Raw genomic sequence first — 20,592 nt, 5'->3', positions numbered from 1 at the left:
TTTCAATTCTGCCTTCTTCCTGTTCTACTCCTTTCATGGTGGTTCTCTGCTACTTATCCCCAATAAAGGAGAACTAACAACTTAAAATTCCTTTTTTAAAAATAACACTTAACTTTCAAACACCTGAACAGCAAACGTAACTTTTCTTGTCTGAATAGTAAACACTGGTATTTTTATCTGTTTGAATAATCAAAGTGGTGCTTTCCATGCCTTCTTGATTGCAAAGCTTTAACTGCTTCCTGAAGGTCCACAGTCTGGGCCAGCTCAAGCTCTATTGAGGTGGTTGCAAGGTCGACCAACCTCTCCTGTGTCATTGTGGAGCATAAATGTGTTTTTATTAACTTCAGCTTGGAGAAGCTGCATTTTCCACTGGCAACCGTTACAGGAAGTGTTAGAACTATGCGCAGAGCAACGAAAGCATTTGGAAAGAGGGTGGTCATCTTATTTTTGCACATATATTTGGAGTTGATCCTGCTGAAAAGTATCTTGAAAGAGCTTTCAGTTCTTCATCTAAATCACTCGCATCAATATCGCGCATGTCATCATGTGTCAACACTGTCTCTAGTGCCGTGCATTGCTGGTGCAGGCCTTCTTCAGGTATAGTGAGGAGTTTTGGACTATCATACAACATCCCAAATATACTGCTGTGTTCCTTAAGCTGCATGAAACATTCTTCAACTGACTGTATGGACAATTTAACACCTGATTAAAGAATTCAACTTTGAATTTTCATTTGTGGTTTCTTATGGGATTATCCCATGCCTCGTAATCAAAATGTCTTCTTCTTCGGTGACTCTTGTATTTTTGAATGGGTGGGAAAATAGCTTCCATGTGAAGTTGCTCTGCCAAGTTCTGTGTACTCTTCAGAACATTTTGAAATCCCTTATCTGACTGGTAAGACTGTAGGTATGACTTTGCTTTGTCCAGATGTTCCATTGCTCCAGATATATCAAAGTCAACACCTTGGAGTCTCTTGCTTACAACATTTATTTCAAACAGTATGTCATGCTACAACACTAAGCCACACAGAAATTTGAAGTTACGTATGTTTCTGGTGATTCCATTTCCCTCTGCCACTGTTCTCCCACAAACAGTTCCTGTCATAGCATTATCCTCCATAGTGGCAACTATGGCATCATCTGTCTTCCCAATTTGGTATTTGATAGGCTTTATCGCCTCTACTCGACTTTCCCATCATGTGGCATTCAGTGGTTTCAGTGTCAGAGAGGATGTTCCCAGATGTTGCTTCAAAATTTGCCATTGATGAGTTGATGCAGAGAAAAATTTGTCATACCAGCTCCTGTAGTATTATCAATGTCAATACATTCTAGAAAATGCTCTTTGATAGTCATCATTGCAGGAAGATTTTCATTAGGTTCCGTTGTTGTTACAAAACGCACCATTAAAGTCATTTTTTCCGTATGGCTGATGTCAGGTGTGCAGTCTAGAATAACAATAATATCTTGCTGACTTCAGATCTGCCATGATCTTCTGTTTGACTTTTGTTGCCAGTAACTGTATGATCTCATTTTGAATTGTTTTTCCAAGGTAGTGGTATATGTACATTTCTTGGGTGATGACTCTTCTTAGATGCTCCTGGAGTACAGCTCCACAATTTTAAGAAAGTTTCCATTGTTTGGCACATACAGCTGATCTGAAATGCCATGCAGTGCTAGGTTTTGGGTAGCAAGTATTCTCACAATGGCAATGAACCTTTTGAGAACATTTTGCCAGTAAAGAGACTCTAAGGCAGTCGTCTCTTGATGCTGATCATCTAGCGTGACCTTTAACCTTAGTCTCATCTCAAGCTCTTTCCACGTATGGAATGCTCTCTGGTGATTTGCTGCCTTCTCATGGCATGCCAGATTTCTAGCCAGATTTTTTCCAGTCCTTCGTTCTTGTAGAACCCAATGTGGCTGGAACTTTAGACTGGAAAAATTTGCAACAAAAACAGTATGCAGCATTCTGGGTTTTTGAGTACATAAGCCATGGCCTCTCCACATTGTCACCATTTCACGCCAGTAATGTGTTGGATAGAAACTTCTATTTTCATTGTCTTTGGAGAACATGATGTTTTTCACTTGCTGTGGCCCATGCAGTACAAGGAAGTCCCTCAGGCTACTGCTCAAGTGGGTCCACAGTCCTGAATCATCTAGACTTAAGGAACTAAACTCAGCAGCAGCTGTTTCTTGCGCCTCCACCACACTCTTCTCTGATCTACACTTTTCTTCAGGAATGTGCATGGTTACATCCATTTGATATGGAGATATGGATACTGCAGTAGCTGCCAGGTCACCTGCACTCTGACTAACTGGAAGATCAGGCATCTCCTCACCACTCACATCCTCACTGGGGCCTGAAGGCTCACCGTGAACATTTGTGTCTATGTATTTCAGGAGAGCGCCTTCCTGCTTAGACAGAAAAACTTCTTTTTCTTTCTTTTTCTGAATGCTGCCCCAGAGGAGCGTTTTATTCTTTCACTTATGACTGCTGTCCTGTACCACTTATATTGGCTCTCAGTTGAAGGGGACAAATAAGCAGGCTGGTAGTAGGGCCTGAGTGAAGGAAGATATCAGCGTCTTAAGGGCCTAACTGGCTCCTACTACTTCAACTGACTGCCTGTTCTCCTCAAGTGGGTTCAGGGAAGCAGCAGGAAACAGGAAGCTCCCTGAGAAGCTGGTGTTAATCAGTCCAGGCTCCTGGGGGTGCTAGAGAGGTACATAAGAGTGTGGTCCTCCTCTCTCTCCCTGCAGCTCCTGCTGCTTTCTGTTATTCCTCTTACCTTTTCTCCTGCCTACCTGTTATGACTCTTGTGCCCTCCTTCCAGCACAGCACTCCACCACTCTGTGCATCTAGAGCAGAGAGAATACATATGCACCAGCAGCAGACACAATTTTCTACACTCTGGGTCCTAGTGGCGTCGCCCCCCACCCAAATCTGGCACCTGAGGCAGCTGCCTCAGTTCGCATCATGGTAAGGCCAGCCTTGCGAAAGGTGCCTCACTGATAGAACTATCTCTAATATAGCGTGACCAGACAGCAAGTGTGAAAAATAGGGACGGGGTGGGGGGCAATAGGAGCCTATATAAGAAAAAGATCCAAAAATTGGGACTGTCCCTATAAAATGGGGACATCTGGTCACTCTACTCTAATAGAATAGCATAGTTCACAATTCTAATATTACAAAGAAGTTTGTTATAGCTGGTTAACATTCCTAAGGGGAAATAATGTAAAAAAATGTCCTAAGTAGGAAAAATAATGGTGAATCCCATAGAAATACATCAAATATAGGGCAGAGTTATGCAAGTTTGTGAGTGACCATGGTGGGTGATTGTGGCTGAGCAGGTTAGATTTGCTGGAGAACAGATGGCGTATATTTGAAATATCTGTTGGCTTCAATGTGTGAGGGATAATGTATGCCAATATATGGCTTTACTTCATATTTCTTATGATTTTGGGGTCTGGCATTAGCAGTCTGGACTGGTTTCATGAAGTGATTTGTGTCTGAATACTGCAACTAAAACCAGAAATTCATTTTCCCTTGGGAATTTGGTGACTGTTTATTGGAACTATATTTGAAAAGATGAATTTATTTACAGCACCTGTGTTATTATTTAGATGATAGGCCATAAATGCACATTTAACAAAGTATTTTAATTAAAGGATGAAAACAGATGTCACCATCAGCAAGTAGAAAGGAAATTACATTTTGTCTAACACTAACTTTGGTATTGAAATATACACAGAAATAGCTTAGAAAATAAATAGTTAATGATTGGAGACTAATCTAGTGTTCAGAGTATACTAAGTAAATTATAGTATCAGAGGGGTAGTCGTGTTAGCCTGGATCTGTAAAGAGCGACAAAGAGTCCTGTGGCACCTTATAGACTAACAGACGTATTGGAGCATAAGCTTTCGTGGGTGAATACCCACTGCGTCTGACGAAGTGAGTATCCACCCACAAAAGCTTATGCTCCAATATGTCTGTTAGTCTGTAAGGTGCCACAGGACTCTTTGTCGCTTTTTAAATAAATTATAGAAAGCTAAAATATCTCATTGAACATAAATGGTAGGTATGTCCTGAATATGGTATATTTTATCACTCTTCTCACAATATTAAAATAGACATTTAAATCTGTGTTATTTTCAAAAGAAAAACGTTTGATTATTTGTTTTCAGTCTTTAAACTTTTGGTGATTGGTTTTCAGGTTGTTTGACTTCAGTGAGACTTAAACAGATACTTAAGTGCTGTCCTGAATTAGGGCCTTGTTTTAGCAACGTATCAAGTGTGTTTCGTGAGCAGTTATGGAATAAACCATTGTCAAGTGCCAGTGATTTTGTAGCCAAGTTCAGCTACTGCTACCTTTTGCTTTTCACATATTTTGCATACTTTTGCTTTCACAAAATTGGATGCCTATTGAAAAGAAAGACATTCAAGGCCAAGGAGTCCCAATCTGCACTTCTCCCTGACAAGAAGCAGCACTCCTGTTCTTACAAGACAGTGAACTAGATGATCTATTGGTCTTTTGCATTTCGGATTATAACGTGTATTAATGATAATAGACATTAAATATCATATTGATACCAATGGGATCCCCTCCTGAGTGAGATATTACAGATAGATGCTCAGATAGCATGGTTTTGGGTACAGTATAAAAACATTAATAAATAAAACTCAATATGTTGTCTATTGCTATTTAATTAAAATCAGATGAAGGATCATCACATAATGTGACAGTGGCCCAGATCCTCAAAGGTATTTAGGCACTTAATTCCTGTTCATGTCAGTGGAAGTTAGGAGCCTAACTACCTTTGAGCATCAGGATTAGTCTTTATTCAACCCAGCTTGAATACATTTTCAAATAAGATTTTGTGTGGCATTGCATTAATTCTTTTACTAAAGTCAAATTATATCTACTGAATTCTCTTCATCCAAAAGCTTTGTCATATGATCAAAAAAGTTATGATGTTTGTTCTGCTCATTATTTAGGTTCTTACACATACCACTGTCTTTTTTTTAAGTGCAAAGAAGAGACTTTAGACTAAACATAGCACTTAAACCAATTATTTAATCTAACTGTCCAGACTTGTAACCCATTGGAATTATAACTTATGGTTTTATTATCCTCTGCATAGAGTAAATAAAATAATGCATTTAAAATTACTTTTAAAGTTTAAAAATTTAAATCAGATCTTTATTTCCATGTTGCTAGTTCTTTATTTCCTATTTTATAGTCTTAAATTGCTATCATGGCTGTTCTGTACTTGTCTCTTTAGTTTCCTTATTAGTAGAATTTCAGATTTTGCTTAGATTTTTCTACTAAGGAAGCTTAAAATGCTTATGTATACTGAGAAAGACATGTCCAGGACCTCATTAACATCCTTTCTTTAAGACAATGCAAACTCCAAACACAAAATTGACAAGCAAATAGCCTGTGCTAGGTTTGTGACCAAAGCCATCTTCTGGGGAATTTCTACAAGTTAAGACAGCACGAATGCTTCAGCCAGGCTGTAGTCCTCGACCACAGTTTGCAATCTGAAATCAATGGACTTTTTCTCGTTAAGTCACTTAGAGTGGGATCCACAAAGGGGTTTCGCTGTTTCACTGCTGAGTGTCATAATGTCTAACTTTTAGGTGCATAGAAAATCACAGGAACAATATTGTGATCCACAAAGTCGATTTAGGTGCCTCGTCTCTGTGTATAATGAATGGGAAGAGATAGGCGCCTAAGAATGTGATCCACAAAAGCCAGCATGCTAGGCAGGGAGCTGCCTAAGTTAGTCAATGGAAGATGCTGTTGAGAGGAATAGGTCCTAAACCCCTCCACCATCTCAGAGATAGCCATCTACATTGGCCTAGTGATCCATGTACAGGACTTGCCACATGGAGTCAGTTGGCATAGGTACCTAAGGTGCTTCTGGAGGGAATGAGGTAGTTGGCTGCCTTGCTCCACACAAAATAGCTGGAAGAGGTGTATGTCATGGTGCCCAACATAGCCTAGTGACTCCCTGGTGTGGGAGCATGTTGGGGACATGTTGTGGGGGTATAAAGAAGCATGACAGGAGCAAGTGGTGCTTGAGTAATTCCTGGCTGTTACAAGCCAGCGTAATTTGGAGCAGCTCTGATGATTCTTTAACGTGTGCTGGCATTTGAACCATCGCAAAGAGGGCTGGTCACAAAAAGATCATGTAAAGCCATTTTTACCCTCCCAACTCCGGTGCATTGAGCACAGCTCTGATATAGCTGTGGATGATCGAGCACTTACTCTTTTCTTCCTCTTTCCCCTCTCCCTGTCCATCTCCTCACTAGTTTTCTTTCTCTTTCCCTTTCTTTATTTTATTCTCTTTCCTTTCCTAATCTCTATAGACTACTTCTGTTCCTATGGAGTTGATGGGAGCTTTCTTCTTAACTTCTATGGGCACAGCATAAGACCCTTAATAGCTACAGTATGTTACAAAAATATTGGTTCTAATTTTAAAGGCCTTATTTAGGACAAATTCCATTGAACTCAGTTTAGCTTCATTAAGACCTACAGGCTTGTGCCCAATGACAATGGCTTCTCTTACTGAAGTATGTAATTGAAAACAAATATGAAGTGGAGTTTTCATAAGAGTTCATCTTTGATATATAAAAGCAACTTTTAGCTAAAAGAGAGAGCCTATAAAATTCCTGCAAGCTTGGTCAGAGGGAAGCTTCCTGGTAGAACAGCTGCCTATGATCATGCTGGGAGGAAAAGTGGGAAGCTAGCAGATTTAGTTTAGTTTATTTTAGATATCACACATCACTGACTCACAATCAACCAATTGTCCCTCTTGAGTCACAGGGTTTCTGAAGCACCTTTATCTTTCAGTAGGTAGCCTCTTTCGTGACAGATAAAAATTGAGAACTGGTGGGCTATAGGTACACTAAAAAAATAAAATGTATGAAAATGGACTCTTCCAATTACTTACATCACTGCCAGTTTTCATGCAGCTCCATGTGTGACATTTTATGCAAATTATTTAATTAGATAATTTGTACATTTAAAAAACCCTTCATTTAGTAAAGTTTTAGCTTGAAGATTGCATGGATTCACTGATGGTGAAAGACATTAGGTAACCATGGTGAGAATGAAGTCTTTTGTTTATCTACAGAGACACAGTTTCCTGCACAGGCTGCCCTGCCAGCATGCCTCCACTCTGCTGTGGTAAGGAGGTGGACTTTCTCTAGGGGAAGAAAGGGTAGCTCAGTCCTTGCGTCCTAAATAGTTCTTGGCCACTCTTCTGATTCTACCAATTTCTGCCAAAACATGATGTGAATTTGTGATAAGGGAGCTGTAACTTAGTCATAGCTCAAACATATCTCATAGAGGAGTCACCCAGCATCATTAAAGGTGAACAACTTTTAATTCCTACTGGTGTGATCTGGACTCATAGTGTGGGTGGGGATCAGTGTTGTCAACTTTCCCAATTTTATCATAAGTCTTATGATATTTAGTATTTATACTTAAAGCCCCAGTTCCTGGAGTCATGTGAATATGAGAGAATGTGAACTTTCACTTAAAAAAAAAACCTAAGTTTTTTGCATCATGGTTGTAGAGAGAAGCTTGAAAATGTGGCCTAACTGAATCTTAAGCACTCAAGAGAAACCAGGAGGCAAAACAAAGGAACAATCAAACAAACAAAAACCGAACAAGTTATTTGACCTAAAATTCGTGTAATTTTATAAAAATCTCACAATTTTAGGTTTTTGACTCAGGATTTTTGAACACTTGCAGTTAGAAATACAGATGACTTTTCATTAGCAGTGTCCTGAGGCTCTCAAACCCTCAGTTAGGGCTAATGTTAAACCTTAAAAATAATGCACTTTCAATAAAGATGTTTATTAATCCGAGTTCTGACCTCTGACTGAGCACAGGCTCAGGGTTTCTCACAGGCTGCTTTGTCTACTGCAAGCTTACTTTACAATCAGATGTCACACCCTGATCTTAAAGAGACAGTTCCCATCCTGCAATCAAAGAAGAAGGCCGTGTTTGGTTAAAAAACTGACCTGGTTTACAGGTAAAGGGAAGGCAGCTCTAAAAAATAAAATCAAAGAAAGTGGAAGGTGATAGTAATATATATAAATACAAAGCTAGGAATGGTAGAAAACTGATAAGGTAAGCAAAGTGTTTGGGTCACATATAGTCTCTATTCTGAGCATGTGTTAGCTAAGCCCGGTCTAAACTTGACTACTTTCCTACTAAAGACAAACCCTGTGTGGACCAGCCCATAGAGTGGGACGTGATACACATAGCTCTTTGTGAGATAGCAGTGGAATGCTGGGTATCAAGATTGCTGGATTCTACCCCTGGCTTTGAAAGCAGAGTATGATCAAGTGATTAAAGAAAATACACTGGAGCATATAATTTGTCATATTCATTCTGAAGTAGATCATAGAATTTACCTTCTTGGGCTGATTGCTAAGACTGATGTAAAATTAAAAATGCTTATATAGACAGACACAAAAAAATCTAACTGATTTTATGAGAAAATTGTGTATGTGTAGGGGGCAAGATACTGAATCTTATTCAGAGCACTATTTTTTTCACATCAGATGTGCTACAGCTGTTGAGCTGCACTTTGCACTTCTTACAGCGATACCACTTATGAGAAGACAACTTTTTTCTAATAAGATGTTCCCACAGCAAAACATAATTTTAGTATAGAAAATTTGACGTTTAAGGTTGTGAGAGTCAGTAATTTCAGTTGGGACATAAGAGAAGATAATGGGAAAATGCAATCTTCAGTGCCATCTGCTGGACATCTGAAGTGACTAGCTACATATTTCAAAGCTTTTAAATATATCTAGACATAAATTGATGCAAGTTCCTGGCTTTCTTAGAAAAGTACACAGAAAAAGCATGGAACATGTCTTTAAGCAAAATGGACCTTTTTGTCACATTCTTTTTTTTTATACAATGAGAAACAATGGGTCTTCTTCAAAAGAAACTAAATAAAACAATACATTTGGTGTTTTCATTTCATACGTGCAATGTAGGAGACAGAATGTCACTGTAGAAACTCTTAACCTTTTGAATTTCCTCACCTTTATGTACTTTAACACAATATTTTTTGCCTTTATTTTCCCCACAAGAAGGGGCTGCTGTAATCCTTCTCCATCCCAGTTAAGGGACTTTATACCTCGCGAACCCATTTATCAGTCAGAAAAGAGCAGGATGGGTGTGAAATCTTGGCCTTATTAAAGTCTATAGGAGTTTTGTCCCTGACTTGAATGAGGCAGATTGAGAAGCCACACCTTTGAGCAGAAGGGGCTAAATTCCCAATGTGAATTTTATAAAGTGTGCTCCTGTAGTTCCTATAAAATGATAAGTGCTCTTCAAACAACATGATTTTCTGATGGGATCTATCTTTGGAATGAGCTAATAAAGTAATCCAAAACAAGAACTGCAGTTGTGTGCCCACTATTCTGTACCCACTTAAGCAGTCACTGTGTTCATATGAAACAAAAACAAATATGAAACTTTTCTACTACACAAGCAAAACACACTACTGTAAACCTTAACTTAAAAAAAAATCTAACCCTTTTTCCTCACTCAGATTTAGATTGATTTTTTTTAGTGAGTCTGCATTTTGTACCCTCAGTAATTTTTATATTTTTTCTATCTGTATGAAGCTACTGAAATTTTTTATGTTAGGAATTGTGTATTTTTTCATGCTAATCTGGATTGGTAACTGATGAACAAATAAATACCCTTTGAGGTTGAAACCAAGCATAGGAAGTTTCAAAGCAAAAGGAAAAGTGAGACCATTAGGAGTGAAAATGAAGGGAATATAATGAATCCACACACTATCATGGTCACTGCCATATGACAGCAAATAGAAAAAAAACACCACCACCCAAATAAAAAAATAATTCAATTTAGGACAAACTGATCAGTCAAGCTGGTAGAAATTTTTTGACCAAAATATTTTTCCTTTGGAAAATATTGTTTTGTCAAAATCTATGGAAAATGTCAATTTCAACAAACTGTTTTGGTTTTCCAACAACAGAATTTGAAATGAAAGTTTTTGTTTCATATCAACTTTTGAAAACTAAACCTTTGTTTTTTTCCCTACACATAATATAAAAGGAGCAGGGCAAAGCTCTTGAGACAAAAACAGATGTACTGTACTCTCTGCAATCAGTTCTTTCCTGCTTTACTATATAACCCAAGTTTGGCAATACCAGGCCAGTGTATAGTGGAGGAAAAATTAATTAGTTTCCATGCTATCATTCCATCGTAGAACAAAATGTACAACAAGATATCCATCAGGAATTTTGTTGCAGCAGAACCAGTCTGGTCACAAATTAAATAACATTAAGCAAAATTCCTGATGGATACATTCTGTGTAATAATTGATTTACTTATGGTACTCTTAAAATTATTTGGATAATTAAATTGGTTATTTTACATATTCCTTAACATTTTTAATAGTTCCCATTAGAAAGCTATGTGAGCAGATGGCATTAGTTGTCTAATAAAAGAAGTTATGTAACAGGGGTGAAATCCAATAATGTAGCTAGTAGTAGTATTGTTTTTCAGTATTTTGCCTAATTCTCTTGACCCATTTTTGTCTTATCTAATCCGACATTGCAAACGTTGCTTAAGCGGTTTAGCAAAAATAAGTCTTCGGTGCTACAGCCAGCTTTTTCATTAATATAAAACACTTAGGATAGTGTATAATGCTTACGGAGAGGGAGAAGAAAAAATTAGAATAACTTCATTTTTTTCTTCTGTTTCTTTATTAGAATGGTGTCCTAACAATTATTAGTGTAATTAATTGCTGATTGATTTATTCCTGAATCCCATGTTTCACTTACCCTCATATGGGAAAAATGAGGACAGAGAACATCGTTCTTTGCTTACTATTAGAACTGGTCAAGTACTAGAACAAAAAATGTTCTGGTATTCCTTGAGTACTAAGGCTTCCATTCAATTCATTCTTCTTCAGCCCTTTTACTATTTGAAACCAGTGAAGTTTCAAACTAGACTGCGTGGTTTGGTCACATATTGATGTTAATTATTTATTATTAATATATTTAATTATGAACAACCATTTCTAACACCAAATATATGTATTTTATCATGAATTCCGGTGGCCAATCTATTAGTTAATTGGATGATGAATTGCAAAGCTTGAATAGCATCTAAAAAAGAAAAATATCCAACTAGTTTAAAGAACCTTTTGGGGAAGTTTGAATTGATTGTTACTAGTTAAGATTGAGTTCTATTTATATCTCCAAAAAGGGCTTTGGAATATAGAGCTCCCACAAGAGGAGAATATATGTAACTAAAATCTGTTAAAGGGCATGATTCTCAAAGCTAGTATAAAGTAACCAGCTCAAAGCAGGAGGAAATGATGAAGAGACTAATCAAGGCTTTCATGGACAGACACATGTACTTACATAATGTATTAATTTCAAGATGTCCTGTTTCTATTAATAAGATATTTAGCTTTTCATATTTTTATAATATATAAGGAGATATATATTTAAAACAGTATAAATATCTGAAAATGTTGCATGTGGTTTCTACATAAAGATGATGATATGTATATCTTTTATAAATATCTCTGTATTGTACTCTCACACATATGGAATCTATTACTTCCATGCTAGTTGTAAGGGACCGAAAGCCCGAGGTCAGACTGAGGGAAAAAATAAGTAGTGGTGATGTCTTGGTTCCCACTATGAAACATTTTCCTACTTGTGCAGCAAAATGCGCCACTACTCACAGTAGATGTTCATTCTTGTACGGTTTGATCAGCTAACAATGGTGAAGTTCAAATTGTCATAATTAAGCTTCAGTCACCATCTCATTCAGATCAATAGAAGTCCTTTTCTCAAAGCTATTTATTATTTAAGGAGATTCGCAGACTCAAAAATACACCACTATGTTTATTTTGATATGGTTCACATTTTGAAGGTTACCTTCACCACCATAAGGTTTGTAATTACATTTTTTTTTAAATGAAGAATTTAGATTCTAGAACAAAATTGAAAATAACCAAGGAAAAATGGCTTGCTTGTTCACGGAACCACTGCTAACTGGCCTAATCTGCCACCTGAAAGCTGGAATATATGGTACACTTTGTAACATCCATGTAATTTCATGTGGATTTATGCAAAGCATGAGCTCTCGTGTCAGAATTCTAGGTACATTGTGAAGGAAGAGCCCTGTAATTACACTGAAAGAGACCACTGTAGTAAGGGCCAGAGTTTAATCTTTAGTAAGTCCATATACCTCTGGTATCAATACTGCAGGCATTTTTTATTTTATTTGACACTGGTCTGGCTGTTTATGTTAAAATATGTGCATTTCACTTGGGGATATTTTTTCTTGGTTTTAGAGATGATGGCGGAATGTTTGCTGAGATCTTTAAGTTATGGTCTTTAATTGTTCTGTAGCAGTCTAACCTTTTAAACTGAGGCTTGCAACACACATCGTGATTATATACATCGTGGACACTAGTGCAATGTAAATAAATAAATAGTAATAGATGAAACTTTGCTCAAGCAAATATTGATAGGTGTATTTTTAGCTTTGATTTCATATTTGTTAGATACTTTTACATCTGACGGGTTTTTTGGTAATCTGTAGCTGTATGTTTGAAATTGGTATTAATCATGTAAAATGATTCACCTGACATCTTTTAAATAATTATCTTTTGACCATTTACTCCTGTTAGTTTACTCCTATGATTTTTTATGTGAATTTTAGAGCTGGTAGGACAGTCTTTCAAGTTTAACTTGTAATTGATATTGTGTGTTTTATTTGTTGTAAAAATGCCTAGAATATTAGATGCTGTTGTAAATCAAAACACAAATAGCTTGTCTTGTTATTGTAATAAACTGTTTTCTCTTCTGTGCAGGAGGTTGCATCAACAATTTGAAAGTTACAAAGAGCAAGTAAGAAAAATAGGTGAAGAATCCCGCCGCTACCAGGGAGAGCACAAGGATGATGCACCAACGTGTGGAATCTGTCTTAAAACAAAGTTTGCTGATGGCTGTGGCCATTTATGCTCTTACTGCCGGACCAAGTTTTGTGCCCGATGTGGAGGTCGTGTTTCTCTACGATCAAACAATGTAAGTTTTCTACTGTATAGTTTTTATTGCAAATATTGATACACTCAAACCTACAAATTGTTCCTCACTTATCTTACTCTGGCATCTCTTCCATCCATCATTTCATCTTGACCCTTTCTAAGGTGGGGTTTTATGTGGTGGTAGGTAGCAAGTCAAAACAATGTATTCCAAAAGTATGGAGATTTATGATCCCTTAAGACAGTTAATTAAAATAAAATAATATATTGTATTACTGTACTGAGCTATAGTTTGAAGGAAAAATTCTTATTTTATCTGGGATAATAAAACACATTTTCATCTCAGGTGTTGTCAAATTTTCCCTGTTGAGCAATTTTGATTAACTCTGTAGAATTTTAAATCTCTTTTCATAAAGCTTTGTTTAAAGGCCACTTGTGTTTCTCTTTAAAAGAATGATCAACTCAGTTAAGGGAAAAGTAATCCCTTCTGAATTGCACTGATGAACACCTAAGTGTATTAGTTTCAGTTTAGTTTTAATTTAATATAGTTTTAAATTGTAGTGGTCTTGTAAGTTACCACAGACTAGATCCCATCTCATGGAGTTAATTCCTGATCCTTCTGTCAGGCAGTTGGGTTTTGTGCCCTCTTTTCTACCTATATAGAATGAGCTGGAGAGCTTGGGGTTGGGGTTAGGGTTAGGGTTTCCCAGGGATCTATATGGAAGCCTTCTAGCCCAGCAATTCCCTTTTCTCTGGCATCATGGATCTACTGGTGGCCAACTATCTCACTCTTTCATGAGAGTTGAGATATATATGTGGAAGACCACTGCCACATGCTGATTTTGAGGGGATATCCTGGCCCCATAATATGCTCTAAAATGTTTAAATAGTCTTTCATCTTATCAACGGATATGCTAACTATTGTGAGACCTAGTCCAGCTTCCCAGATGCTGTATCAAGGCACTAGAATCTTTGACAGTGTCCTAAATATATTTGGAGCTCCTTTTTTCTATATGAACTCAATTAAAAAATTTACAAGAAACAAAATATGTAATACAGCTAATCCCTTCCACAACTGAACTATTGTTGTGTACTTTTCCTCTTCTCTGAATTAGAATTTATTTTATTAAGGATCTTTTGAAATTCAGGTTTTAAAAAAATTAAAAATGCAGAAACAGCCTTTTTCAGAGTTATTCCGGGAATATGTTATACTCTTAGTATACCCATTTAACTCCCAATAACCCTACTTGGAGTTAAATGCACTTTTTGAAAGAAGAATGCAGCTGCATACATGACCTGCTGAATATGTTCAGAGTTTTAAAACTATGTGCGTGCACCACATCCTATCACCTGCAGGTGGTATCATTAGAACAAGTTATATAGGAAAAACTAGTTTACTTTGGTATTATAGGTAATATTAGGCAGTGCAAGATGTACAACACAGATTATTCAGAAGAATTTGAACATGGTTTAATTATTCCTTATCTAATATTTCTAGTCACACACCAACATTGGTCCAAAATTTGTTCCTGATATGACATTGACTTCAGTAGTGTTGCACCAAGCATAAATTAGATTTACTGTATTTAAAATAAAGCCAAGGGGTGTGACTTAAAACCAAACACATTCAGAATTAAGGTTTAAACTGCTTCCTGAATTTTTCTTGTTGTGCCTAGTCATTGCAGTAATTATCATTCTTTCTCCAGACCTTTAGAACAGTGGTGCTTTCTATTAGTTTTGCAAAATTCTGTTCTATTGTCACACAAGGCAAGGACAGGAGAGTAAAAAAATATTAGTTTTATCAATATCAAAATTGTTGTCAGGGTAAATGTGAGTTAGAATATTTTTGTACCTGGTCTGGGAAATGTTCATGATGGTTTTGCAAGGCTGTTACCAATTAAGTATAGTAAATTGCAGTACTTAGGAACAATAAAGAAAGTCAGCCCACAGCAGAGACTTCAAGCATTCAATATAAAATAACCTATTTTTGAATGATACGACCCATCCGTACTAGAAAAGCAACAGACTCATCAATCTGGTTACATAATTGCCCTCTTACCCAGTTATGAAACAGTTACAATTTGTTTTGTGCACATGACCTAGTGTTGTTGTTATTACTGGGGCAGATGACTGGGCTAAAGCCTTGGAAATGGCTAGAGCTTTAGCCCAGTTATGGAACATGGTTGAGGCCTGTCCACACTACAGATTTTAACCATGTTGTAACTGGGGCAAGGGACATCAGTGTTATAGCTTATCTGATAGTTGTTTTTGTAGTGTAGCTCTAAAACCAATTAACTTCCAATTTTTGACTCACCTAAAAACTTTAAAATGGTCAAATTGTCCTATTTAAAATAAATAAATAAAATAAAAAGACCCCCCCCAATGTCATAATTGGGTTAGGACCTTGTCTGGTATGTTGACTTGACACGTTTCTAGGAGAGGAAGTGTTAAGTTATGGACTCTTGAAAACAAGAAGCCTGTGGTGAAAACACAAATACATAACTATAGTGGCCCTATTAGGTGGCCTTAAAACATATAGAAAGTGTTTTTCATGGCAAAACTGACATATTAATTGTTAATATTTCCATTCTTCGACTTCTCCATTCTTTGCTACAATCTTTCATGCTTCTATTGGTCCATGTTAGAATATATATATTTTTGGGCATGTAGTACTATAAATATTTCTTTATTTACAAATGTTTTTTTTTAATTCTTACATTTTTAACTCTTTATAGAGACACTTACTAGAATTGCCTTCCTTTGAAATCTGCCTATTAATATTTGCCTACTTTTTTCTTTTTCTCTTCCTGTTTCTTTTTTATCTTTACTCTGCTTCCTTGGATGCTTTCCCAAAGGAGGACAAAGTGGTTAGATTCCATGCTTTCTTTTATCATTTATTATTATAATGTTGTTAGTAAAGTAAATGTGAAGTATATTAATGTTAATTATTTAACTGAAATTTAAAAATAATCCTTTGCAAAAAACAAAAAAACAAACAAACCCCAAAACAACAAAAAAAAGCCCAACCAAATTCATTAAAACCTGGTGGCAGTGATCAATCTCTGTATTTCTAAAGAGTTCAAAAAAAGAGCAGAAGATGATAAAATGTAATAAAGAGCTTAATTCAGTAGATATGAGTACAATTGCAACCTGACTTTTGATTTTTCTGATACAAGATCCTTCCATCTGCCTTCAGGAAATCTAGTTTAATTTTTTAAGTATATTTTAAATTTGCTATATCATTTGCTGTGTCTTAACTCTCACTGCAGCAAAAATTCAGTTGACTTCTAATTCATGGGAAGTCAGCCTTTTGATTTTACATTTGAAGTATTTTCACCATGCTGATGCTGGCAAAAGATACTGCCTAAAAATGGGCAAAAGTATAGTGGGTGGTGCTTTATGAATCCCATGTGAATAAGGCAAATCATACATTTGAAAAGTTGGAAAGTTTTGGAGCGACCTGATTCATTATTGAAATGTGCAACAAGGCCTATGCATTTTCTGAGATAGGACCACTGTGCAGCATTTCTGGGTCAAATAAGTGTGTTTATGTGGCGCAAGCAGAACTCTGTGTTCAGTGAGTGGCTGCTCATCCAGCTATGCATTCTCTGCACTGGAGGAAATAGTGGATGGATGTGGGTGAAAGAGTAGGTGTGTTTTTCTTAGCTTCAATTCCCAGCTAGACAGATGTAGTACAGAGCCAGGATCCCAGCCCAGAGGCATTACTCCAGACTTTTACCTTAGCATATCAGGCAATGGGAATTAGCAAGCTTTCTTCGGTCAGCTGAACAGAAAAAGGTGCTGGAGGCATGACAGCCAAGCATAACATTACCCATCCCTGACTTGCAGGCTGCTATAACTGTGTCATGGAATGGCAATATTTCATCCTGCAGAGGTCATAGCACAGGCCTAATTTGAGACTAAGGCTGCATCTCCGCTGGGGACGCATACCTTCCATGGTAACTGCACCCTTTATTATTAAGATTGCTGTTGGCATATTTATGCATATATAATATATATAGGTTTCAGAGTAGCAGCTGTGTTAGTCTGTATCCGCAAAAAGAACAGGAGTACTTGTGGCACCTTAGAGACTAACAAATTTATTTCAGCATAAGCTTTCGTGGGCTACTGTCATAAACAGATAGCTAAGGGTTAATGTTCTTTTACCTGTAAAGGGTTAACAAAGGGAACCAAACACCTGACCAGAGGACCAATCAGAAAACAAGATTTTTCAAATGTCAAGGGAGGGAAGTTTTTGGGTGGGTGTTCTTTGTCTTGGTTCGGTGGCCCTCTCGGCTCTGAGAGTGATCTCTCTATCTCCAGGCTTTCAAATCTTCTGTTTCCAAGTTGTAAGTACAAGGATAGTAAGACAATAGGTTTATATTGTTTTTTTGTATTTACATATGTGTAGTTGCTGGAATGTTTTAAATTGTATTCTTTTTGGATAAGGCTGTTTATTCACTTTTTCTTTTAAGCAATTGACCCTGTATATTGTCACCTTGATACAGAGACCATTTTTGTGTCTTTTTCTTTCTTTTTAAGACCTGTTTGAGTTTTTCACTGGTTAAGGCTAAGGAACGAAGGGAGGAGGAAAATCTCTTTGTGTTAGATTTACTAAGCCTGACTTCACATACTCTCTGGGTGAGGGGAGAGAGAGATTTGATCTCTCGGTACTTGTGTTTCAAGGACTTGAAGCAGGGAATATCCTAGAGTACCCAGGGCAGGGAAATCTGGGAGGAGGTAAAGAGGGGGAAGGGAAGTGGGTTATTTCCCTTTGTGAGGAGACTCAGGGCATCTGAGTCTTGAGGTCCCCCAGGGAAGGTTTTGGGGAGACCAGAGTGAGCCAGACACTGGAATTTTCTGGCTAGTGGCAGCGATATCAGATCCAAGCTGGTAATTAAGTTTGGAGGTTTCTTGCTAGCTTCTCATGTTCTGAACTCTAAGGTTCAGATCTGAGTAGGAAAGTTATGACAGCTACAGCTCACTTCTTCGGATGCACAGAATGGAACACACAGACAGAAGATATTTGCTATTTGAGCTATCAGCTCATCTCAATTGATTGGCATCTTCCAGATGGTATGCGTACTTCCACCTTTTAATGTTCTCTGTATGTATAAATATCTTCTGTCTGTGTATTCCATTCTATGCATCTGAAGAAGTGAGCTGTAGCCCACGAAAGCTCATGCTGAAATAAATTTGTTAGTCTCTAAGGTACCACAAGTACTCCTGTTCTTTTTATAATATATATATAAAAAATCTGGAACATGATAGTATGGGAGTGAATCGAATGTGTCCTTGATATTGCTTAACATATATGCATGCAGTACACATTATTATATCTTAAGTTTTTGATTTACACAGGCATTTTTGGCAAGCTGCCATCAAATCCTGGGAACTGGTCCCTCCGACCAGCCTCAGGTTCCTTCCCACTCCAAAGAGATACTCTCCTGTGTACTTTACATGGGCTTTCATAATGACTGTGAATTATGACATTATTGCATAGTTGGACACTTCACTGTATAGCATATTTGGCGCTCTGGAAAAAGTGGTGAATAGAGCTGTGGGGCTTTCTGACCTTTCCAGTTCTAATAATCGAACTTATTTGGGATGGGGGGTAAAGCTCCCCATGCAGTACTGATCTGTTTCTATATCAATACAGCATTGATTAATCCGACTTGGTGTATTAACACGGGATATCTGTTATTGCAAAAGCACTTAATGATGTGAGGAATGTGGAGACAGCAAATACATTAGTATTTTTTTTGTTAAGTGCAAGACTCTTTTTAATAGTGCTTGCTTCTTTAAAACTGATATATTTTAGCATGAATTTAAAAGTAAAAACTGGGTAAAAATAACTGGATGTCCTTTTACAAGGAACACAATTGGCTGCATTTATTTAAAGCAATGTCAAAAAAAGTTAGATTTTCCAATGCCCAGTGGCTCAGAGTTCTTGTATAATTCAGATGTTAGGTTCAATCTTGCAGACTTTATTCAATCTTAATGGGAGTTTAACCTGAGTAAGGACTTACTTATGACTTCAGGACTGGGCATGTTGTTTCCACTCAGCGTTTTTTACACCACCATTTAATTACATTACTTCTATTTCAGGATGATCAGGTTAAATTTTTTAAAGAATGTAGTGGTCCGGGTAAAAGAGGGTTCTCCTGCCCAGCATGTACTTATATAACTGTCCACATAGGGGGATGTGTGAGCATCCCCACATTGACCTGCTCTGAGGCTGCTGCAAAATCTCTTCATGTTTCTCTACCACTTAAAGAGGTACCCACCTTCCTCAAGCAAGCCAGACAACAGGCCTCCCACATAATATGCAGTGTGGTCAGTTGCATTTCTTTTGATCGAGAATGATCAGGTTAAATTTTTTAAACAATGCAGTGTAGATCATTTGTTGGTTAAGAAAAAACATAGGCATCAATCCTTTTATTTGGCAATTTTTTTTTTTTTTAGGGACTAAGACTTGGTTTTGAAATTATATGACAGAACTTTCTATTGAGTAGGGCTGTCAAGCGATAAAAAAATCATGATTAATCGCGCGATTAAAAAGTTAATCACGATTAATTGTGCTGTTAATAATAGAATACCATTTATTTAAATATTTGTGGATGTTTTCTACATTTTCAAATATATTGATTTCAGTTACATAGAAAGTGAGCACTGTACACTTTGTATTCTATTTATTTTTTATTAAGAGTATCTGCACTGTAAAAGAAATAGTATTTTTCCATCACCTAATACAAGTACTGTAGTGCAAACTCTCTATCATGAAAGTTGAACTTACAAATGTAGAATTATGTACAAAAAAACTGCATTCAAAAATAAAACAATGTAAAACTTTAGAGCTGCAAGTCCACTCAGTCCTACTTCTTGTTAAGCCAATGCTCAGACAAACAAGTTTGTTTACATTTGCAGGAGATAATACTGCCTGGTTCTTGTTTACAATGTCACTTGACAGTGAGAACAGGCATTCTCACAGCACTGTTGTAGCTGGAATCACAAGATATCTACGTGCCAGATGCACTAAAGATTCATATGTCCCTTCATGCTTCAACCATCATTCCAGAGGGCATGCATCCATGCTGATAATGGGTTCTGCTCAATAACGATCCAAAGCAGAGTGGACCAACACATGTTCATTTTCATCATCTGAGTCAGATGCCACCAACAGAAGCTTGATTTTCTTTTTTGGTGGTTTGGATTCTGTAGTTTCTGCATCTGAGTGTTGCTCTTTTAAGACTTCTGAAAGCATGCTCCATATGTCATCCCTCTCAGATTTTGGATGGCACTTCAGATTCTTAAACCTTGGGTCGAGTGTTGTAGCTATTTTTAGAAATCTCACATTGGTACCTTCTTTGCATTTTGTCAAATCTGCTGTGAAAGTGTTCTTAAAATGAACATGTGCTGAGTCATCATCTGAGACTGCTATAACATGAAATATATGGCAGAATGTGGGTAAAACAGAACCGGAGACATACAGTTCTTCCCCAAGGAGTTCAGTCACAAATTTAATTAA

The 20,592-nt window shown here is 37.1% G+C and overlaps 1 protein-coding gene across 50 annotated transcripts in view; it reads left to right on the top strand.

Moving 5' to 3' along the window:
- The window catches only part of RIMS1 (regulating synaptic membrane exocytosis 1), a 528,602-nt gene that overhangs the window by 159,918 nt on the left and 348,092 nt on the right, over positions 1–20,592 (top strand). For 48 of the 50 annotated variants that reach the window (XM_050950548.1, XM_050950596.1, XM_050950585.1 and 45 more), the window contains exons 2-3: positions 12,894–13,107; positions 15,920–15,931. In XM_050950548.1, coding sequence (XP_050806505.1) covers positions 12,894–13,107; positions 15,920–15,931 — 226 coding nt within the window. The remainder of the gene's footprint in view (positions 1–12,893; positions 13,108–15,919; positions 15,932–20,592) is intronic. The other 2 variants (XM_050950597.1, XM_050950547.1) reach the window with 1 other exon arrangement.

The sequence above is a fragment of the Gopherus flavomarginatus genome, chromosome 4 (genome assembly GCF_025201925.1).
Source record: "Gopherus flavomarginatus isolate rGopFla2 chromosome 4, rGopFla2.mat.asm, whole genome shotgun sequence".
NCBI classification, from domain to species: domain Eukaryota; kingdom Metazoa; phylum Chordata; order Testudines; family Testudinidae; genus Gopherus; species Gopherus flavomarginatus.
This window is presented reverse-complemented; position numbering and strand designations above follow the sequence as displayed.